This window comes from Conger conger, chromosome 5 (genome assembly GCF_963514075.1).
Source record: "Conger conger chromosome 5, fConCon1.1, whole genome shotgun sequence".
In the NCBI taxonomy this organism is placed as follows: Eukaryota; Metazoa; Chordata; class Actinopteri; order Anguilliformes; family Congridae; genus Conger; species Conger conger.
Genome location: NC_083764.1, coordinates 32,151,892 through 32,171,380, shown reverse-complemented (window position 1 = coordinate 32,171,380; position 19,489 = coordinate 32,151,892). Strand labels below are relative to the sequence as shown.

The 19,489-nt window shown below is 41.2% G+C and overlaps 1 protein-coding gene across 5 annotated transcripts in view; it reads left to right on the top strand.

Moving 5' to 3' along the window:
• Positions 1 to 16,285, top strand: part of kif13bb (kinesin family member 13Bb) — an 82,031-nt gene extending 65,746 nt beyond the window's left edge. For 4 of the 5 annotated variants that reach the window (XM_061240996.1, XM_061240998.1, XM_061240997.1 and 1 more), the window contains 10 exons: positions 58 to 234; positions 3,276 to 3,368; positions 4,293 to 4,445; positions 5,041 to 5,118; positions 6,160 to 6,213; positions 7,182 to 7,257; positions 7,952 to 8,085; positions 10,049 to 10,111; positions 10,634 to 11,732; positions 13,193 to 16,285. In XM_061240996.1, the coding sequence (XP_061096980.1) occupies positions 58 to 234; positions 3,276 to 3,368; positions 4,293 to 4,445; positions 5,041 to 5,118; positions 6,160 to 6,213; positions 7,182 to 7,257; positions 7,952 to 8,085; positions 10,049 to 10,111; positions 10,634 to 11,732; positions 13,193 to 13,440 (2,175 nt within the window). In that variant the 3' untranslated portion in view covers positions 13,441 to 16,285. The remainder of the gene's footprint in view (positions 1 to 57; positions 235 to 3,275; positions 3,369 to 4,292; positions 4,446 to 5,040; positions 5,119 to 6,159; positions 6,214 to 7,181; positions 7,258 to 7,951; positions 8,086 to 10,048; positions 10,112 to 10,633; positions 11,733 to 13,192) is intronic. The other variant, XM_061240999.1, reaches the window with a different exon arrangement.
• The last annotated feature ends 3,204 nt before the right edge of the window (positions 16,286 to 19,489 follow it).

Genomic DNA, 19,489 nt, shown 5'->3' with positions numbered 1-19,489 from the left:
TGGCTATGGCTGAAGGCTTCAGACCCCAGGTTCTAACCCAATACCCCTCCCCCTCAGGTGAAAGCAGAGGCATCATGGGACTCCACGGTGCATGAGTGTCCCCAGCTGAGCCGGGGCACTGCACCAGAGCAGAGAGTGTTCCTGACGGTGCGAACCACCGTGCAGCTCAGCCACCCCGCTGAAATGCAGCTGGTCCTGCGCAAGCGCATCTGCGTCAACCTCACCGGCCGACAGGTAAGGGATCAGCCCTCTGCATTACACACACTACTGTTGTGCTTCTCCTGCAAGCTGACCTGAGATCTGCCTTCCACATGCAACTTGTCAAATTGACTGACCCAGGAATACGAAGTGGAATTCTAAGATTTGGGTGTAAATACTAATGGAGGGATGAGACTTTCTTGGTAAAAATGAAGGATGACTGAATTAATTTAATAAATGCATCCCATCTTGGGAAAATAATTGTAACAAAGTAAATAACATGTTATTTAAGTTAAGTTATTTTAGGCACAAAAAAAAACCCAGAAGGTTGCTCATCCAGCTGGATGAGGCCTTCATGAGGGTGGTTCAGTGAGCTCATAGCCCTTTTATCGGGGCTATGAGCTACTATCGGAAAGAGGGTTTTTCGCTCTCTTGGAAGCAAAGTAGTAGGTAGTTAGTTTTCCTCCCGTGTAAGGGTTACCGTTAGCGTATTTGCAAGTATAAACGTAGTCCGGATAATATTTTGGGTGTATAATATTGTCCGAAATAAAAATAAAGGAGTAGCTAGTTGTCTAGCTACATATTACATGGGCTCATTTCTGTTCTTTAGTAGATTATGTTGTTGATTATATTGTTGACCTGAGTGCCTGACAGTTTGATTTATGCAGTACATTGAATTAGCTAGCTAAGCTTATAGTTAAGAGGCGTTTTTATCTCTCCGGTTTTCTGCTGCTAACTGTTCGGAGCCACCCCAGGCTTTTTTTAAACCATGGTTTTTGGTGTTTCCATTTGGGTGGTAACTTTCAGATCTAGGGAGAGAGAAGCACATAGTGCGCTGGGTAGATTTTTATGGTAGAATGGAATTGTGAATGCATTCGGTGAACCTTAAAAATATGAGAATACTGTACATGAGTGAGCATGTTTAGCGTTATGGTTCATATTCACTGAAATACGGATGAACTGAATGGATATTCTACGTCATTTTAATTGTAATTCAGTCAGGATACTGCTCCTTCTGCTGTTACATTAGCCTCACTGACAGACTTAAACCGTGAAATGTAGGCCTACCCATACAAACTTTTGATTTCCCCTCCAAGGAGCCAAGCTGGCGTGGCCAGCAGTAAGTTAGCCTAGCCATCTCTCAGCCAAAAATTCTCTCTGTCAGTGAACAACTCTGTACTGGCACTTAGCAATGTTGTAAACAGAGAAACGGAGAGCCGACGTTAGTATAGTACTGGCGATGAGTTCGCTGACCCCGTCTTTCTGAAAGTCATTTTAAACTTTTTTTTTTTGGTCAATCTTTATGTTACATTGTAAACCTGTGGTGCCGGGTGGACCTGGTCTATACCGCAATGTATTCAGAACTAGCGTTAAAGAGACGTGGATGTTGTTAACATTAGCCCATCAGTACAAACATTAACTTAACGTTAAAGTAAACAGATGTTTGTTCTACAACTTAACTCACATCAGCTGTCCTCGGTCTAAAATCCAGCTATGACCAGCTTGAGATACCAGCTTACCCAGCTGTTTCAAAACATAGCTTGAGCTGGTCAAACCAGTTAGACCTGCTCCATACTCAACATGGTCAACCAGGTACCAGCTGTTTCAAAACCAAGCTTAAGCAGTTTTTTTCAGCAGGGGTTGATAGTCACTTACAAAGCTGGACCGGGATGTAATGTCACAAGAGACCAGAAAACGATGATAGTGTTCATTTTTGGCTGTGGGTCTTGGGAACTTTTGAGGGACAAAGTAAGGTTTCAGATCAGTTTGCTTCATTGTCGTCACCCACCCCACCCCCCGCCAGACTGTGTGTATGGCCTGCTATTCAGCTAGAAGGTCTGTAGATTTCAATGCTTGTGATAAGGTGAAACTGAAGTTGACACGTGTCCCTTCAAGAAAAAAACAATCCCTGACTTCTCGTAAGCTAGAGGAAAAAAAGGGTTTATTTATCCACATTGCAGAAACAAGTTAGCAAGCAACGCACTGGTTAGCCAAGGGATGCGTCAAATAGCTAGCTTGCTTGCCGTTTACACCAATCCAATAATTTAATAAAATTTCATCAATTTAATAATTAATTTAATAAATTTCATAAACATGAATTATGATTTGATTAGTTAGTCTAGCATTGAATCATCTTGGATAACTGCACGATTCTTTGGGGGCTTGATAAGAAGCAATGCAATTTGAACTCTCATAATGTAACCTGTCGTCTTTTACTCACAAACAGAACCTGAGCGTCCAAAATGAGAGAGAAACTGGCCAGTATTTGCAGATTAATTAAATTTGATTTACTTGCTGTCTAATAATGCCAGCACAATGAAACATTAAATTACTGTATATATTTCTTCACGACTTGATAATTCAACGTTTCATTGTGGTGGCATTATTGAAAGCAAGTAAATCAAAGTATATTAATGAGTAAATCCTTAAGCAATTACTTGTACACTGTAATGGGCAAGTGGTTAACCTCACAGGACATTTAGGAACTGGAAATATTTACTTGTTTGTGATTATGATCATGATGAAAAAGGGCACTGCTGCTCCCCTATTGTTGGAAGTATTTCAGACCACTTTGTATATTAGAATGCTCACATATGCAACCTAGTGGTGGTTGTGCGAACAACAAATAATTACTGTGGGGGGGGGTGCATTGTTTCCCTACGCCATAACACGTTCAAGATACCCCCTCAATACCCGTGCTGTATATCTAAGTGACAATATGGAGTTATTTGCTTCCATGAAATGGACGGCAACAGGCAATCATCTTTTCATCTAATTGTGTTACCTGAGTGCACAACTTTCTGATTTGTCATCTATTTACGTTCCGTGAGTTTGCACCTTTCTCATTTTTAGATGTGCACCATTTTGTATGTATTAAAGACATTTTTTTTATTTTTTTGTGATTGCTTCGAATTTAATATTAACTGGTGTGGTTTGATTTTGTTGGTATTCGTAATGTAACTGAAAATCCACTATGATCATGTCATTTGAATGTTGGTATACTATGAAATGATGTAACCGAATCTTTGATGTTGTGTGCAGGTGTCTATTGGTTGTTTCCTTATTTTTGTCTTAAGGGGTTTGCTCAGAGCTTTCTGAAGAGGATTTCCCAGAGGAGCACTATCCCTGGCTGTGGAGTTGCCTTTGAGATTGTCTCCAACATTCCTGGGGTGAGGATTGGAGGGCAGGCCTGTGATGGGTGGGGTAGGCAAAAATGTCATTACAGGGGCAGGTTGATGTGATTGCTAAGGCCTTAATAGGTCTTTGCTAGGGTGTGCATGGCGGTTTCTGTCTGGTTGCTAGGGTTTTACTAGGCATTTACTTAGTAATTACTGGGGTGTTATTAGGTGGTTACTAAGTTGTTAGTAGGGAGTTGCAAAGGTATTACTAGGGGCTTCCAAAGCTGTTATCACATGGTTGCTGGGTTGTTGGTGGTTGCTAGGGTGTTACAAGGTTGCTATTACTGTTAGCTCATAGGAATGTAAACATATGAGTCCATAAAATTAATCCCTTTCCTGGAACACCTGCTAAGACTACACACGTTTCTTTTCTCTCTCAGATACTTCTACTGTTTGGTGTATCTGGGGGATTCTTACAGTTTGAAACTATTCAGACAAACCACAAAATGGCAGGAAGTCTGGTATTTTCATTAGTGTGATTGCAGATCAAGACCATAGCAATCAATTATTAACACCTTAGAAAGCACCTTGTAACATCCTAGCAACTACCTAGTAAGATCCAAGGAACTAACCACTACACCATAACAAACACTCAGCAATAAGTTTGTACACCCTTACAACTACCTAGTAAGACACCTAGAAATGATATGGTACACCCAATGGTACACCCTATGAACTACCAAGTAAGATCCTAGCAACCACATGGTACCTACCTATTAAGCAACCACCTATTTAAATCTGGCAACCACCGCGCAACAAACTGTTGTTCTTGTACACATGTGTGCTTGTGTGTTATTTATGTTCGTGTGTGTGTGCGCTTGCATGCGTGTGTACATGCAAATGTATCCAGACACATGTGTTCTTGTTGGTGCGCATGTTCATTTGTGTACCTGGATTCATACGTGTTGCCTGCAGGACGCCCAGGGCTTTGAGGACAGGGAGATGCTGGCCAGGCTAGCTGCCAACACGGACAACCCCCAGTCAGAAGACAGCGAGGCGGCCATCGAGAAGTACCTTCGCAGCGTACTGGCTGTGGAAAACATCCTCACACTGGACCGACTGCGGCAGGTCTGACACAGAGCGGCTGCTGTACGATAACAATAACTATAATACGGCCCTTTGTGCAACCACAATACCACATGCATATCTATACATAATCTCACCCACTGCAGCATTCACTCCATAGTCACTTTAGGGCGCTTTCTAGAAGTGTGCCCTGTATTAGACGCCCAGATGGTGTTCACTGCCCCTATCATTCTGCACCCCATCGTCACTCACCTATACCCTAGTGTCATCACAGAATACATAATGCTATCATTGTTGGCTATACAAGCTAGGCACATCTGCATAGATGGATAGCAATCAGTGTACAGCCACACAAACACAACTGGTGGACATTTTCAGTCTTCTGTGTCTGACCTGTTATCCCACAGGACTGGTAAACAAATAATCTTAGTTTGGTAACACATATATAAAATTATCCCATTCCAGTAGCACATGCCAAGACTACATGTATTTCTTTAGTCACTCAGATACTTCCACTGTTTGGTAGAGGGGGGGATTATTGTGCTGTCATTGATTTCTCAGTCCCCTTTCTCTTATGTTGCATGCTGATGTTTGTGCATGTGTGTCTGTTTCTGTGTATGTACGTGTATGTGTGTAGGAAGTGGCGGTGAAGGAACACTTGGCAAGCAAAGGAAAGGGGCACAGGCGCAGTCTCAGCTCCCCAAACATACAGAGGGTAAGCCTGCAATTAATGGAACAGTCCACAGCACTGCTGAGCCTACACTTCTACGGCCTGGGAAAGTCCCGTGTTTGCAGTTTACGTGAGGCTCAACTTGCTTTGTCTGACCTGGGACCTTGACCCTGCTCACGACCTGGAATTACTCAGGATTGACACCGCTCGGCTTTGTTCTGAAAGAAAAAAAAAACATGGGTTACTCAACCCCGGATTCAATGAGGCCGAGTGGAGAACTCTGCCTCCGTCCAAACTTCGGGAGCAGCAGGTGAGGCGTAGTTGAAGAGAGTCCAAAGAGAATGGCAAAGCGAGAACAAACAGAGAAGATGGCGGCAAAAAGACTGGACAATGCGATGGTCCTACATCTTATACTGTAAAAGTTTATTTCTTAAAACGTTACTGTATTGGTTTAACAGTAACTAGACATCACACTGGGGCGGTGCTGTAAATGTAACTGAAGAGTCCTGTGGAGGCATGGGAGGTGTAGTCATGTGGTCCCTACAGGACCGTACAATAAAGAATGCTGAAGAGGCTCTGGAAAAGACTGGGCAACCAAGTTAGTTCCTGGTATAAGAGATCAAAGTTGTGAGAACTTAATATACTTAACCCCATCTAGCTATTTGATTGAGGCTTAAATTCATAAAAAGGATTCGCAAAGTGAGCAACAGGCGATTCTTCAGGTTGAGTTCTGTAAGTAGAACGAAGGGATACAAGTGGAAATTGGCAAAAGGTAAATTTCGCACAGACATTAGGAAGTATTTTTTCACATACAGTCACTATGGAAAGGCTTGCCAGGCCAGGTAGTGGAGGTTGAAACTCTTGGGGTTTTCAAGACCAGGCTTGATACAGTGCTAGATACCATTTAGTTTTTAGGTAAACAAATCATTATGTACACTTTACTGGTCAGAAAAAGGTAAGCATTGCTGGGCTGAATGGCCTGTTCTTGTGAAATGTGTTTTGTTAATATTGAGGAATCCATTATACAACTATGCAAGCACAGGTAGTTACAGATGCAGTTGCCTAATTATTTCCCTGTTCTTGCAGCTGTCTGGGAGCAGACAGGATCTCTCTTCAAATTACATGCTCGAAGACAACAAGGTAAAGCCTCCAATTTAACTACACATTAAACATACAGTCCAGCCAACATGTTCTTTGGCTATCGATCAATTAAGTAATTGGATAATAAGGGATTTTGCATGCTTGTTACCAAATTTTTATTGGGAGTGATGGAATGATACATTGAAGTCTATTCGAACAAATTTGTACTTGCACAAGTCATTTATTTATGTGTATATGGTACAAAATATAAACTTGCACACAAAATAAATAGATACATAAAAAATACAAAAATTGTCATGACTGCTGTACATGCATGAATATTTTTAGACAGTTGGGCGGCCTGTAGTGTAGTGGATAAGGTACATAACTGGGACCCACAAGGTCGGTGGTTCAATCCCCGGTCCAGCCACAATAAGATCCGCACAGCCGTTGGGCCCTTGAGCAAGGCCCTTAACCCTGCATTGCTCCAGGGGAAGATGCTTAGTCTAATCAAACGTAAATCGGTCTGGATAAGAGCATCTGCCAAATGCCATTAATGTAATGTAATGTAGACCAAACAACTGCATGATTGCTTGAACTCATGTGGCAGTTCAATGCATCATGTTTGTAGTTTGCACAGGGGACTTTTGAGATGGGCCATATATTTGATGAGCTAGTTTAACCCTCTGCTCCTGCATATTCTGCAAAACACCTTATACGTCACCTTGCTACGCAGTCGTAATTTTAAAAAATTCTCGATCGATTTTCATTTTTTTCAATCCAATGTTAGTTAAGGCGGGCCATTTTTTGTTCAGGTGGCCCGACTTGACTGTAAACCACTGTGGGAAACACTGATATAGATTATTATGTGTTGTTTATTATAAGCAACCTTTTTATTCATTTTTATTCAGGATGCCAATAATTCTGGAGCCTACTGTATGTACCATTGTATTTAATGTTCTCTGATTACAAAGTGTGGGTGTTTTTGGAAGGGACCAAGTATATTACATCCTGTCCTTGTGTTTTAGGGTCGCTGGGAGAGCGACCATGACATATCTACCTTGCCTCAATCTTCCCTGTCCCAAAACCAGGATGCAGAACCAGGTAACCCCCGCCATTTCCACCTGGATCACTATCTCCAGGAGGTCGCACACCCACCCCATCCTCACCTAGCATCCTCAATGTCTCCCTTTGTCATTGTCTGTCTGTCACCACTGCCCATATCTTTACGAGTGTTCTGTTTCCACGGTCTGTTTGGCATGCCTTTGCTAAAGCTAATTAATCAAGGCAATGATGCTGTTGCAGCTTGATTGTGGCACTGCTAGTGGTGTGTTACAGTGAATGTCATAACTGAAGCAGCCAGCTTCAGCTTGACGAGCTCAGCTGGCAAGCGCTTGTTTCTATCAACCACATAGTCTGGACATTTTGTTGAAAAAAACTAATTTTTTCCATTTCTCTTTCTCCTTCCTGGTACTACTTCATTTGTGCTCATCTGTGGATGGTGTTATTATGTTTCCTGTACCTCTCCTGTTCCTGCATCTGTCTCCTTCCTCTTCCTGTCAACTTCCTGTGTCTGTCCACTACCTTTACTCCGTTTCATGGCCTTTCTCCCTTGTCTTTTCCTTCTCGTCTTTTCTCTTGTTCCCCTTTCATCTCTCTCACTCCCGTCACTAACTCACTCACTCTCCCTCATTCCACTCATCCTCTTCATCTTTCTGTTCAACTTCATCTTCTTCTTGTTTCTTCCTCCTCCTCCTCCTCCTCCTCCTCCTCCTGCTCACCTCCGGGCTCCCCTCAGGTCTCTCAGCGCTGGCTGCTTCTTATTTCTCCCCAGTGAAGGCCTTGGTCCCTCAGATGCCCAAGTTGCTCAAGTCTCTCTTCCCTGTCCGGGATGACAAGAAAGACCTGCGCCCATCTCCCCTCACCCAGCAGGTGGGAATCTCCGTCTGGTGTCTCCTTCAGCTCAGGCTCCTTCAAGGTTCCCAACCAAAAAAAAGGTTGTGGTTGTAATGGAGCATACTTTGACTGAACATGTGAGTCGGTATAGTGAGAAAAACCAAGAGCTTTTTACATATGAAGAATCAGGAGGGTCTGAATTGGATATATTGTGAGCATCCAAATACCCAGATTAAGAGCATGGTTGACATACTGGTCCCAGGCAACAGGTTCACAAAATGAACAGCAGAGTCTGGGTAAAGCAGGTCTTTCTTTACAGCTGTGTCTCTTTTCTCTGGAAAATATCAGAAACTACATCGGGAACCAGCAAGCTGAAATGAAGGAGATTGAAGGCAGAGTAATCCCTTCTCTTCTGATCCGCACCCACCCCCACCCATTTAATTCAACAGACCCATTCACCCAGCCACCATACCCTGTAGAGCTGTGCACCAAAAAACCTTTTTATTTTTCTCTATATATTCTTCCTCCGTAGCACATGGTATTTTGCCTGACAGTGTATGTGTATTCAGCATTTTTCACTTAGATCACCAGATACCATTCATTTATGGACAGAAGTCAGGACACTGCAGATAGTTGTCTGTGTCCTTTTGTCATTGTACTACAAAGTTCTTGTTTCTGATTTTGTGAAACTCCTTCAGTATTTTTTTTTCAGAGACCGACCGCCCACTCCCAATCATGATACTGTTCATCCATCTAGTTTTAAAAAATCCAGTTCCTATAAGATCCCACAGCCAGCAAGCTAGCAAGCCAGCAAGCCAGTTTGTCTGGCTAGGTATTCTGTTAGATGACATTCTGTTACATTGCCATTCACAGTATATTTTTCCAGAAAGCTCAGCAGGCTATGTCCCCAAATTGTGACATAGTGATTGGTAATTGGGAATTGTGGTCATATTGTGGCTATACAGTGTATGAAAATGGTAAGTGGAGTATGCTGATATATTTTTTATATCCGGAGTGACTGTTAGAGAGTTGGGAAATAGAAGGGACAGTTCTAACTGCAATAAAAAATAGAAACCAAAATATAATTTATATGGAATTAGTAATGCATTCCAAATGCAGGCAATGGCATTAACATTTTACAAACTCAAATAACTACACTCCCCGCCTGTATGTTGCAGTTATTCTGAAAGAACATTGTCAGTTGTCGACATTAACACAGAATGACTGAGCCTTAATACCCTGGAGCTAAGTTTGGCTGCTGTTTTAAACATTCGTAAGTAACACCTAGAAAAAACAAAAAAAAATTTGTATATTAATGTATCACTATAAATGAAAGTGTAAACAAAGCAGTACATCTGAATGTAATTACATCCATCTAGGTAAAGCACAAGAGAACATCATAATATCCAATTGAAAAAAATAGGACTGTTAAAGACTTAAAACGTGGGTGCATCAAGGGAATAATTTAAACTCAATGCCACGCCCTTTTCTTGAACAAGAAATAATGCCTCTTGTCAGAGAAGTAAGATGGCCTTCAGATACTGCTGAATGCACTGTTTCAGAAAGCTCAGGCTTCTAATAAAATGTTCATATTTTCAGCCCTGCTTGCAGTTGTCCTGTCCACAGCACAGTATTATTTTATCTTCCAATGAACCGTTTGGTACAACAAATAATTTCAATTGTGATGTCAGTGTGGTGAATAGAGATGCTAATGACATCTGAAATGAGTGGCCTTTAAGGGAAAGTCCTTTCCCCAGGCAAATAAATAAGTTGAACAGGAAAGTGGGAATATCGGAGTATTTGTAATATTCATGGAAGTTATATTTGTGAGCATAACATACATTGTTAGCATAACATAATTCTCCTATTTTTGACATCATCTGTATTGTCCTCTTGAGAGCCTTTTTCCCTTTTTCCTCCCTGCAAAAGAAGTCAAGGGATCTGAGGATATAGGCTGCAAGTATATCTTGCGTTACCCTTCCCTCTCTCCCTTTCTCAGGTCACACCACGTATTATGGTGCAACCTCCAAGCCTTGAAGAAGGCCCACTTAAACCAAAGCTGGTGAGTCTGCCTGAGGCAAGGACAGGAATTCACAGGGTGCCACAAACATCTAGTACCAAGTTCTGTTTAAAGACCCAGGATCCCTTGCACTCTATTTCTTGAGGGGCGATGGTACTATTCAACCTTGCTCTGGGTGGATGACTTATATGTATTGTTTTTTTTTTTTTCTTAGTGATACAGACTACCATGTCCTTTCTATGCATTTATGAGCAATAGGACTTATACTCATGTATGTTTTGTTACCTACTATTATTCGTATAGTTAAGTTTCATTTATGTTTACTTTCATTTCTGACCTGTCTGGTCTCAATTGCCACATCATTTCACTGACTACAAGTAGTCAACTCATTGAAGTTTCAATATGGTGAGAAAATGGCTGAAATGCTCAGCATTCCAAGACCTTAGCAAAGCATTTTTGCTTTTACAGTTTTTTTTTTTTTTTTCTTCATAGTGAATGTGGCATCTGATTTTTCATCCTTCGGGAAGGTACTGAACGTTGTGTGTGGCATTATATTTTCACAAGGTGGCTGCAGAAGGAGGGATTGCCAGGGAAGAGCCGAGCCATAGTGCAGAAAGACCATCTGAGCATCCTGAAGCTCTGCTCTCGTTCGCTCACGAGATGCAAGACACGCCCCTCAGCCCTGAAAGCAATGCATCAAGTGGGTACTTTTCCACCAGCATTTCCACAGCAACACTTTCTGAGGCTTTGGTACTGAGTGGGGACCCAACTCCCACTGTCAGTCAGGATCCAGCAAAGGTCACCGTGCAAACCAGTCAAGGTGACTACGAGAGCAAGGACATGACGGGGAGCTCCAGTTCCTCTGTAGAGACATTAGAGAAGATCAGGATATCTGAGCTGGCTGGCAGAGAGGAACAGTCGAAGAGGACTGGACCCCTAAAGCCCCAACAGGAAGCCGAAAGCAACGGCCATGCCTCTGCCTCTCCCACTGAAATATGGCAAGTCCCTCCCCCTCCCCATCACCCTGAAAAGCACCACGCCCCTCCTGAAACGCATCACAGCCCTCCTGAAACGCATCATGCCCCTACCCCTGAAATGCATCACAGCCCTCCTGAAACGCATCATGCCCCTACCCCTGAAATGCATCACAGCCCTCCTGAAACACATCACACCCCTCCTGCTGAAACGCATCATGCCTCTACCCCTGAAATATATTATTCCCCTTCTGCTGAAATGCATCATGCCCCTTCACCTCTCCCTGAAATGCATGGTATGCCTCCTCCAAAAGTCTCCTCCTCTCCCTCGGAATCGCAGCATGACAGCGCCACTCCAGTGTTGCCCCCCCAGCAAAAACCATCAAAATCTGCAGGGGTGAACCCCTTCAAAATACAGAAGGTGAAGACCTCTGACCTGAAATCCTTCACACGCATCCTGAGTGAAGATGTTGAGGAGGACGCAGTGAGGGCAGGAGAGGGGGAGGTCCTGGAGACGCTGGAGATCACCTCAGATTCGGAGGAGGGGCAGGATGAGGCCCTCCCTGACTGGCTGAAGGAAGGAGAATATGTGACAGTTGGAACCAGCAAGAGTGGGATGGTTCGCTACGTTGGACCCACCGATTTTGCTGACGGCATCTGGGTTGGCGTAGAGCTGGAGACCCCTGCTGGTGCGTTCTCTCTCTTAATCAGGGATGAAGGTGTTCTGCAGATACACAGATTTGTGTAGTTCAGAGCTCACCATGTCGCTTTGTGTGGGGTGTTTCTGCACTCCATTTTTACATTACATCACATTACATTAATGCCATTTGGCAGACGCTCTTATCCAGAGCGACGTACAACAAAGTGCATATCCATAACCATTCATCATGCAACTTGTTTTGCAATTATGTAATGTATTATAAATAATAGGTTTTTGCTTTATTGTGCACAATTGCTTTCCAATAATCTATAGAGAGCTCTAAAACAATGAATACCCAAGAACTTCATTACTTAAGGCAGCTTGGGTTAAATAATGTTCAGTAAACTGATCTGGGCTGCGTTTCCCGAAGCCTTCTTAATGCTAACTTAATGTTTCAGGATGTTTCCCGAAACATTAGCTAAATATACCTTCTGTAAGTGGTACTTTCGCAAGGTTGGTCTGGACCACTCTTGGCTATACTTTAGCGATGTTGTCAGCTCACTCCGCTAGTGGCCACCACTGTTACGACCGCAAGCGTCTTAAATCAGCTGTTGCTCTTAGTTACATCTCAATCTGTTCAACAATATGTACACTAATAATTCTACGGTTGTAGTTAGCTAATAATATTACTAAAATACCACATTAATGGGACTGTTTTCATGCAAAGAATAAAATTGTACATTATGAAGGATGCATGTTGCACTTTATTGAACATGTAGTGTAATTGCCTTTTAAATAATATTTAGAAACTGGCGATTTCCCACTCTCTCTGTGGGCTGGAGTGACATTTCTTTGTTTTGTTGGACACCGTAGTCCTAAAACTGGAAAAGAACATATTCAGCGCCACGTCCCTCTAACAATATCTTCATTTTGTTTGCTGTGAAGTTGTAGGAGCACTTCTTTCTTTGTCTTTTTCCGCTGTAGCTTATGTTGTTTTCGTGTTGGTGCGTTTTGCTTGTTGGTACGCTTTTATTTAAAACGTCAGCTAATGTGATTGTGCTTTTGGCAAATCACCCCTGATTGCAAATTCATTTAAGGCACCATGCCAAAGATATTAAAATAATGTAAATACAACATGACATGCCAAAGAATGCGTATTGCTAGGTGGCGTAGCGGGACGAGGTGTGATACCACAATCTGATATCACAAACCGTATATATAGTTTTGCAAAAATTATATACCTATATATTCTATTAATTATATATTCTAGGGTGTCTCGGTGGTGCAGCCCGTAGAGCACTTAACGCATGCTCATTGCGAGCCGCGACGTCGGCGATTCGAATCCGAACTTTAGTAAGGTAAGGTATACCTTTCGAGTCTCCGTAAAATGCTAAGAGACACCGTTATCGGGAAACGCAGCCCTGAGCTTTCAACTATTTCTAACTTTGTACTTTGCAGCTGTAATTGGGTTGCAGCCAGGGTCTCACAGCAAAATGTGCTTCCTTCCAGGCAAGAACGACGGCTCAGTTGGTGGTCGGCAGTACTTCCGTTGTAACCCTGGTTATGGTGTGATGGTCCGACCCAACAGAATCAGCCGTGGGGACGGAGCTAAGCGACGTGGGGAGAATCGAAATAGTGGCAATTTCTCTCGGTCCAGCCCCAACCTGGCAGCCCTAACAGTGCTGGCCAAAGGTGAGCAGCGGGGTGGGGGCGGGACCCCCCGACGGGGGGAGAACCGCAAGTCCTGGAATACCTGAGGGATGGGGGATCTAGCAGAGAGATTGCTCCCCTCGAGGGTTCGAAAGAGTCCCACACTGACAAGTCGGCACAAAACAGGCCTACCTTTATTTATCTATGGGGATGATGCTGTGTCTAGACTGCTGCTTTATTACCAAGGAGCAGGGACTGACGGTTCTGTAGGCCGCTGCAAGTCCACGCAGTGGTCGGCTTCGTGGCAACTGCCACCTCTGTGCACTATTCCTGCTGAACCAAAATCAACCATGTCACCTACGGCATCTCTCATCAACATTGACAGAAATGCACTATGTTACAGAATGCACCCGTTCCAAACCCCGTTCCTTACGTCCTACCATTCATTTTTATACAGCCATTATTTGCTGGGGGGGGGGGGGGATTTTTCTGTTGACCTTGTATCTTCCTCCTTGTCTTCATATTGAATTGAAAAATAAAAAATATATATGTGTGTGTGTATATATATATATATATATATATATATATATATATATATATATATATATATATATATATTCATTCATTCCACAATGTGCCTTTATGCATCCAATTCGTATTCTGCCTTGGAGAGAAAATGCCTTGTTTTAGATTTTAAGTGATCTCAGGGAATGTTAAGAGCATGAATGTGCCTTTGAGGGATGGCAATTACTGATCTGAGAAACTTTTGTTTTTGTCATCGAAACTGAAGACAAGATCAGACTTTGAATCTTTTTTTCTACCTTTTATTCTTCCATGAATTTTATACTAGTCCACAGTGTGAAATTTTAAACAAATAATGGGGAACAAATTTCGCAATGTACAATTCTCCGGTTTCACTTGGGTGCAGGGTATTGTTCCAAATGTTGTGTAAATTTGGGCTGAGATGGATAAATGGGTCAATTACATAATTGTTTTTGATTCAAATCCTTATCTGTGCTCCATTGATCTTGCCTGGTGTAATTGAGTCAACCAAGAGGACCAGAAGGTGGGGTTTGCACTTTTTGAGAGTATTTCTTTCCAGAAAACCTGAAAAACTCGGTAAAGCACAGAAAAGTATTTGAATCCAAAACAATTACATAATTGGCCCTGTTCTGGAGGCATATAATTTCATTGCTTTTGTATGCAACATGTATGCATGTATAAAATGTATTGGGATGTAATGGTCCTGAAGTGTATTGGGTCTATAATACTGTATGAATGCTGTATGTGATCTGAGCTGTTTTGGAGAAGATGTCCTTGAGACTTGATTACTTGTCAACATTTTATAAACCGTAACCTCTTCATTTTGTTTAATCATTTATCACTTATGCCGAATCACTAAGGCATTGCTTAGGCAATACAAGTGAAAAAACAATTCTAACACTACCGGACTAATTCATATTGTTCTAATAAGCATCGTTATAATGTTGAAGGCAATTTGCAATGTGGTTAGAGTGTGGAAGAGAAAACATAGGATTGCAGAGAAGCTTTCAAATCTTCCATTTTGATTTTCACACCCTAGAATCATTTGGAAATTGCTTGATTCATGTGGAACTGCATTTACACATCTCCTTTTATGAAAAAATGAGGATGTGTTTTGTGATTTCATCTTTTTATAGAATGCGATCCTGTAGTTATTGTGCACACTGCACAGTAATGAATGCTATATACAGTGCAGTCCATAAGTATTTGAACAGTGGGACAATTTCTGTTCTTTTGGTTCTGTACTCCTGCACAGTGGATTTGAAATGAAGCGATGAATAATGAGGTTAAAATGCTACCCTTTTATTTGAGGGTATTTACACCCATATCGGGTAATTTATGTAGGAATTACATCCCTTTTTATACATATTCCCTCCATTGTAGAGACCAAAAGTAATTGTTCAGTTGGCTCCTCAGCGGTTTCTAATTAGTTAGGTATTAGTTTGATTAGTCAGTCGCTTCCATGGTGCATGTATAAGCAACCGTTCAGTATCTAGTTTTGATTCTAGGCTTTTGATTGCCTTTGGGGTCTTTTATTGGCATTTGTGAACATGGGGACCACAGTTGTGCCAATGAAAGTCAAGGAAGTCATTATGAGGCTGAGAAATAAGAAAAAACTGAAACATTAAGAAGAAGGGAAGCATTGTTATATGTTTGGGATCATTGCCTTGCTGTGGGATGAAGCTCTGTCCAATTAGTTTGGAGGCATTTGAGTGAACTCGAGCAGATACGATGCTTCTGTAAATCTGTGGCAGCCAAACATGCTGAAATTTTAACACCCCCACCACATTTCACAAATGAGGCAGATGCTTTGGTTCTTCGACAGTTCCTTTTAGCCTCTGCTCTTGCCATCTCTGATACAAGTCAGCCTTGGTCAAATCTGTCCACAAGCCTATTGTTTGGCCTATTTGAACTCTGCCTGTTCTGTTATGTACTCAATCAAAATCAAAAAGCAATCAAAAGCCTAGAATCAAGACACTGAATATAAAGCTCATATCTGCTCTATGGAAGTGATTGAATACACCTGAGTAATCCGAAACTGTTGAAGCCATCAGTCCAATTACTTTTGGTCTCCTAAAATGGAAGGATTATGTATAAAAAAAGGATGTAATCCCTTCACGGATCACCCAATCGGGATGTAAATACCCTCAGATTGAAGGTGACTATATTTTTACCTCCTTATTCATTGCTTAATTTCAAATCCAATGTGAATGACTACAGAGCCAGAAGAACAGAAAATGTACCACTGTCCAAATATTTACGGACTGCACTGTATGTACACTATGATTTTAATGCTTGTATTTTAATTTATTTTGTAAAATGGATATGGCAGACATTTTAATTGTACTGAGAAAAAGATGTAAAATTCACACATGATACTATGGGGCTCCAATAAACATTATAAATCAATGAGTTTTGTCCAGCTTCTGTAATTGGATACACTCATTAACTCCCTTCAATCCTTTTCTCATGTATTATGATTCAAGTGTGGTGAACAGTATGAGAGAAGAATTTTCAAAAGAGGTGTGTTATTCATGGAATATTATTGTTGTATATTGTATTCTCCAATATCTGTTTGTCTGCTTAGTAATGTCACAAGCTTGTCACTTGTTTGAGGAATTGGTGAAAAGGGCAAACCTTAAATATGCTACCGTGGAATTCATGCAGTTACACCCACCCACAATATTTACGCATTACAACAGGTAAGATTTCCCACACGAGATCAACAAAAAGTATTGAAGCCACCTCTAAAAGTTCCATGAAATGTATTGACACTGATAATAGTATTTCCCAGCATTGTCATACTGTTGTCTAATAAAGTATGAATCATTGATTCGAAGTCATCATATCTGCACATCAATTTTCTTTACATTCAATTCCAATGCCTGCATAATCCCTTACTCAAATCTAGCAATTTGTCTTTTTTTTTTTTTTTTTTTGTGGGTTAAAATTCCTCAACAGGTCTATCAAATTATAGGAAGTCTTTGGTTGCAATTCTTTCCACTAAATAGTGGTTAAACCAGTTTTTAAAGGGGCAGTTACTTTTTCACAGGGGTGACGTGGGTGTTATATTTTTTCGATAATGTGCCTTTGTGGGACATTATATTTTGTCTAAAGATCTGAAAACTTAGTGTGAAAAATAATAATAGAGGAAATACAGAAGGGGGCACATACCCTTTCACAGTACTATACACTGATCAGCCACATTAAAACCACCTGCTTAAACCATGATTAAAAATGCTTTTAACTGTATAAACTTGTGTATAGAGACTTAATATTTCATTGTATCTTGTAAAAAATCTTGTAAGCTCTTTTGGAGGGTGGAGTGTGCATTGTTTTGTTATAAAAATATATTGGTAGGTACTGATGTTTATGATGATCTCGGGGAATGTTAACAAATGCTCAAGGACCTGTAGAAGTTTTTATTAAAAATAAAGACCACCTGCTGGTCCAGGAGCACCTGTGAAGAAAGATGCGATCATGAACACCAGTACGTACCAAGATATTTCAATAAAACAATGCAACAAGATTTCCATTTTCATTTAAAAATTTTACTTTTAAATGCAATTAACTTCGCTTATAAAAGTGCACATATATCATATAATTAAGTGTTCATAGACAAGTTAATCTAATACAATATACAGTTTAAAGCATTTTTAATCATGAAAAAATTATTTGTACAGTGACATGTTGTTTTGGCTCTACTCCAGCACATTGAATTTGAAATAAAATAATGACTAGGAAGTTAAAGTGCATACTTTTGGCTTTAACTTGAGGGTTTTTGCATCCATATTGGGTGAACAGTGTAGGAATTGTATCCATCTTTACACATAGTCCCCCCCCTCCCCCCAATTTTAGGGGACCGAAGGTAATTGGACAATTGGCTGCTCAAATGTTTCTTCAACAGGTGTGTTAAGCTAGCAAAAGGTCTACAGTTTTTTGAGTGCCATCTGCATTTTGAGTCTGTTGTGTCAACACAAGGACCAAAAAAGTGGGCTGAAAAATCTATGTCAGAGACATAGCCCAAATGCTGTCAAAATCAACTGTTTGGTACATTAGGAACCAAGAAGCTCACCAATGGCAAACGACCTGGTAGACCACGGAAGACCAGTGTATTGTCAGAAGAATCCATTAAATAGTCAATAGAAAAATCAATTTGTAACTGTTCAACAGTTCAAGAAACTCCAGGAAGTAGGCGTAGATGTGTCAAAGATGACCATCAAGAAAAGACTACATCAGAATAACCTTAGAGGGTTCACCACAAGATTGAAGCCTCAAGAATATAATAGCCATGGGGGTGCGCAGGAAAAGTTGGGCTAAGGAAAGTGACATTGTTAGGGGGTCCAGATAATAATTGTTCAATCACAGCAGGATGGAGAGGTACCTGCGTGCGATAAGGAGAACCCCGGCAGAATAAGGCTATGGCAGCATATCTAAGGGAAACCGAGCCCGTGGCCAACACAGCCATGAGGGCAGGCTTGAGACAGACACCACCAGACCATGACTGGTTATGCTTAACACAGCACTACCAACAATGATCCACTGACAGCACTGACTGCCAAGTTCACCAGAGACTCTATAGCTTATGCCAGCCATCCACTCCTGCCCCTCAACTATAGGACAGACTAAAGAGAGAAGTTTTTAGCCTAGCTTTAAATAAGGTGATAGTGTCTGCACTCCGAACATGAGCAGGCAATTTGTTCCACAGGAAAGGAGCACGATAGGAAAAGGCTCTGCCACCTATGGAACTTTTAGTTATTCTAGGAATAACAAGGAGGCCTGCACCCTGTGAACGGAGTATTCGTGAGGGAGTATAAGGATGAAGTAAATTGTTTAAATACAGAGGGGCAAGCCCATGTAAGGCTTTGAAAGTCAGAAGTAGCATTTTGTAATCTATTCGGAATTTAACAGGCAGCCAGTGAAGTGAAGCTAGCACTGGGCTGATGTGCTCAAATCTCCATGTTCTAGTAACTACTTCTCTGTGAAAGTGGATTCTCCACTCTGGTCCAGCTCAAGTCCAAGCAAAGAAACAGGTTGGACACTGAACATGATCTACATGTAGCTCTGTCTACCATAGTGCCTGATTTTGCGTCTGATCAGATCTAAAAAGCATCCCCAGTTCTCTCATTAATGATCCTAAAACAGCCTAGGCCTAATTTGCTCATTCTTAACACAGCCTGTTCTGGTCTTTTCATTGTAAATCTGGTCATTGTAAAAGGAGGTAGGCCCACCTCATATTATTTGCAGTGTTCACATCCAGTTCATACAGATGTCAAATCTAAATGGATGAAATGTTTGAGTATTTTGCCAATTAATATTTTAATACAAATGCCAATGTAATATCATATGTGCAGTAATATTTTCCCCAGTTCTCTCATTAATGATCCTAAAACAGCCTAGGCCTAATTTGCTGAATTGTTAAAACAGCCTGTTCTGGTCTTTTCATTGTAAATCTGGTCATTGTAAAAGGAGGTAGGCCCACCTCTTATTATTTATTATTTGCATCCAGTTCATACAGTGTGATGTCAAATCTAAATGGATGAAATGTTTGAGTATTTTCCCAATGATTGAATATTTTAATACAAATGCCAATGTAATATCATATGTGCAGTA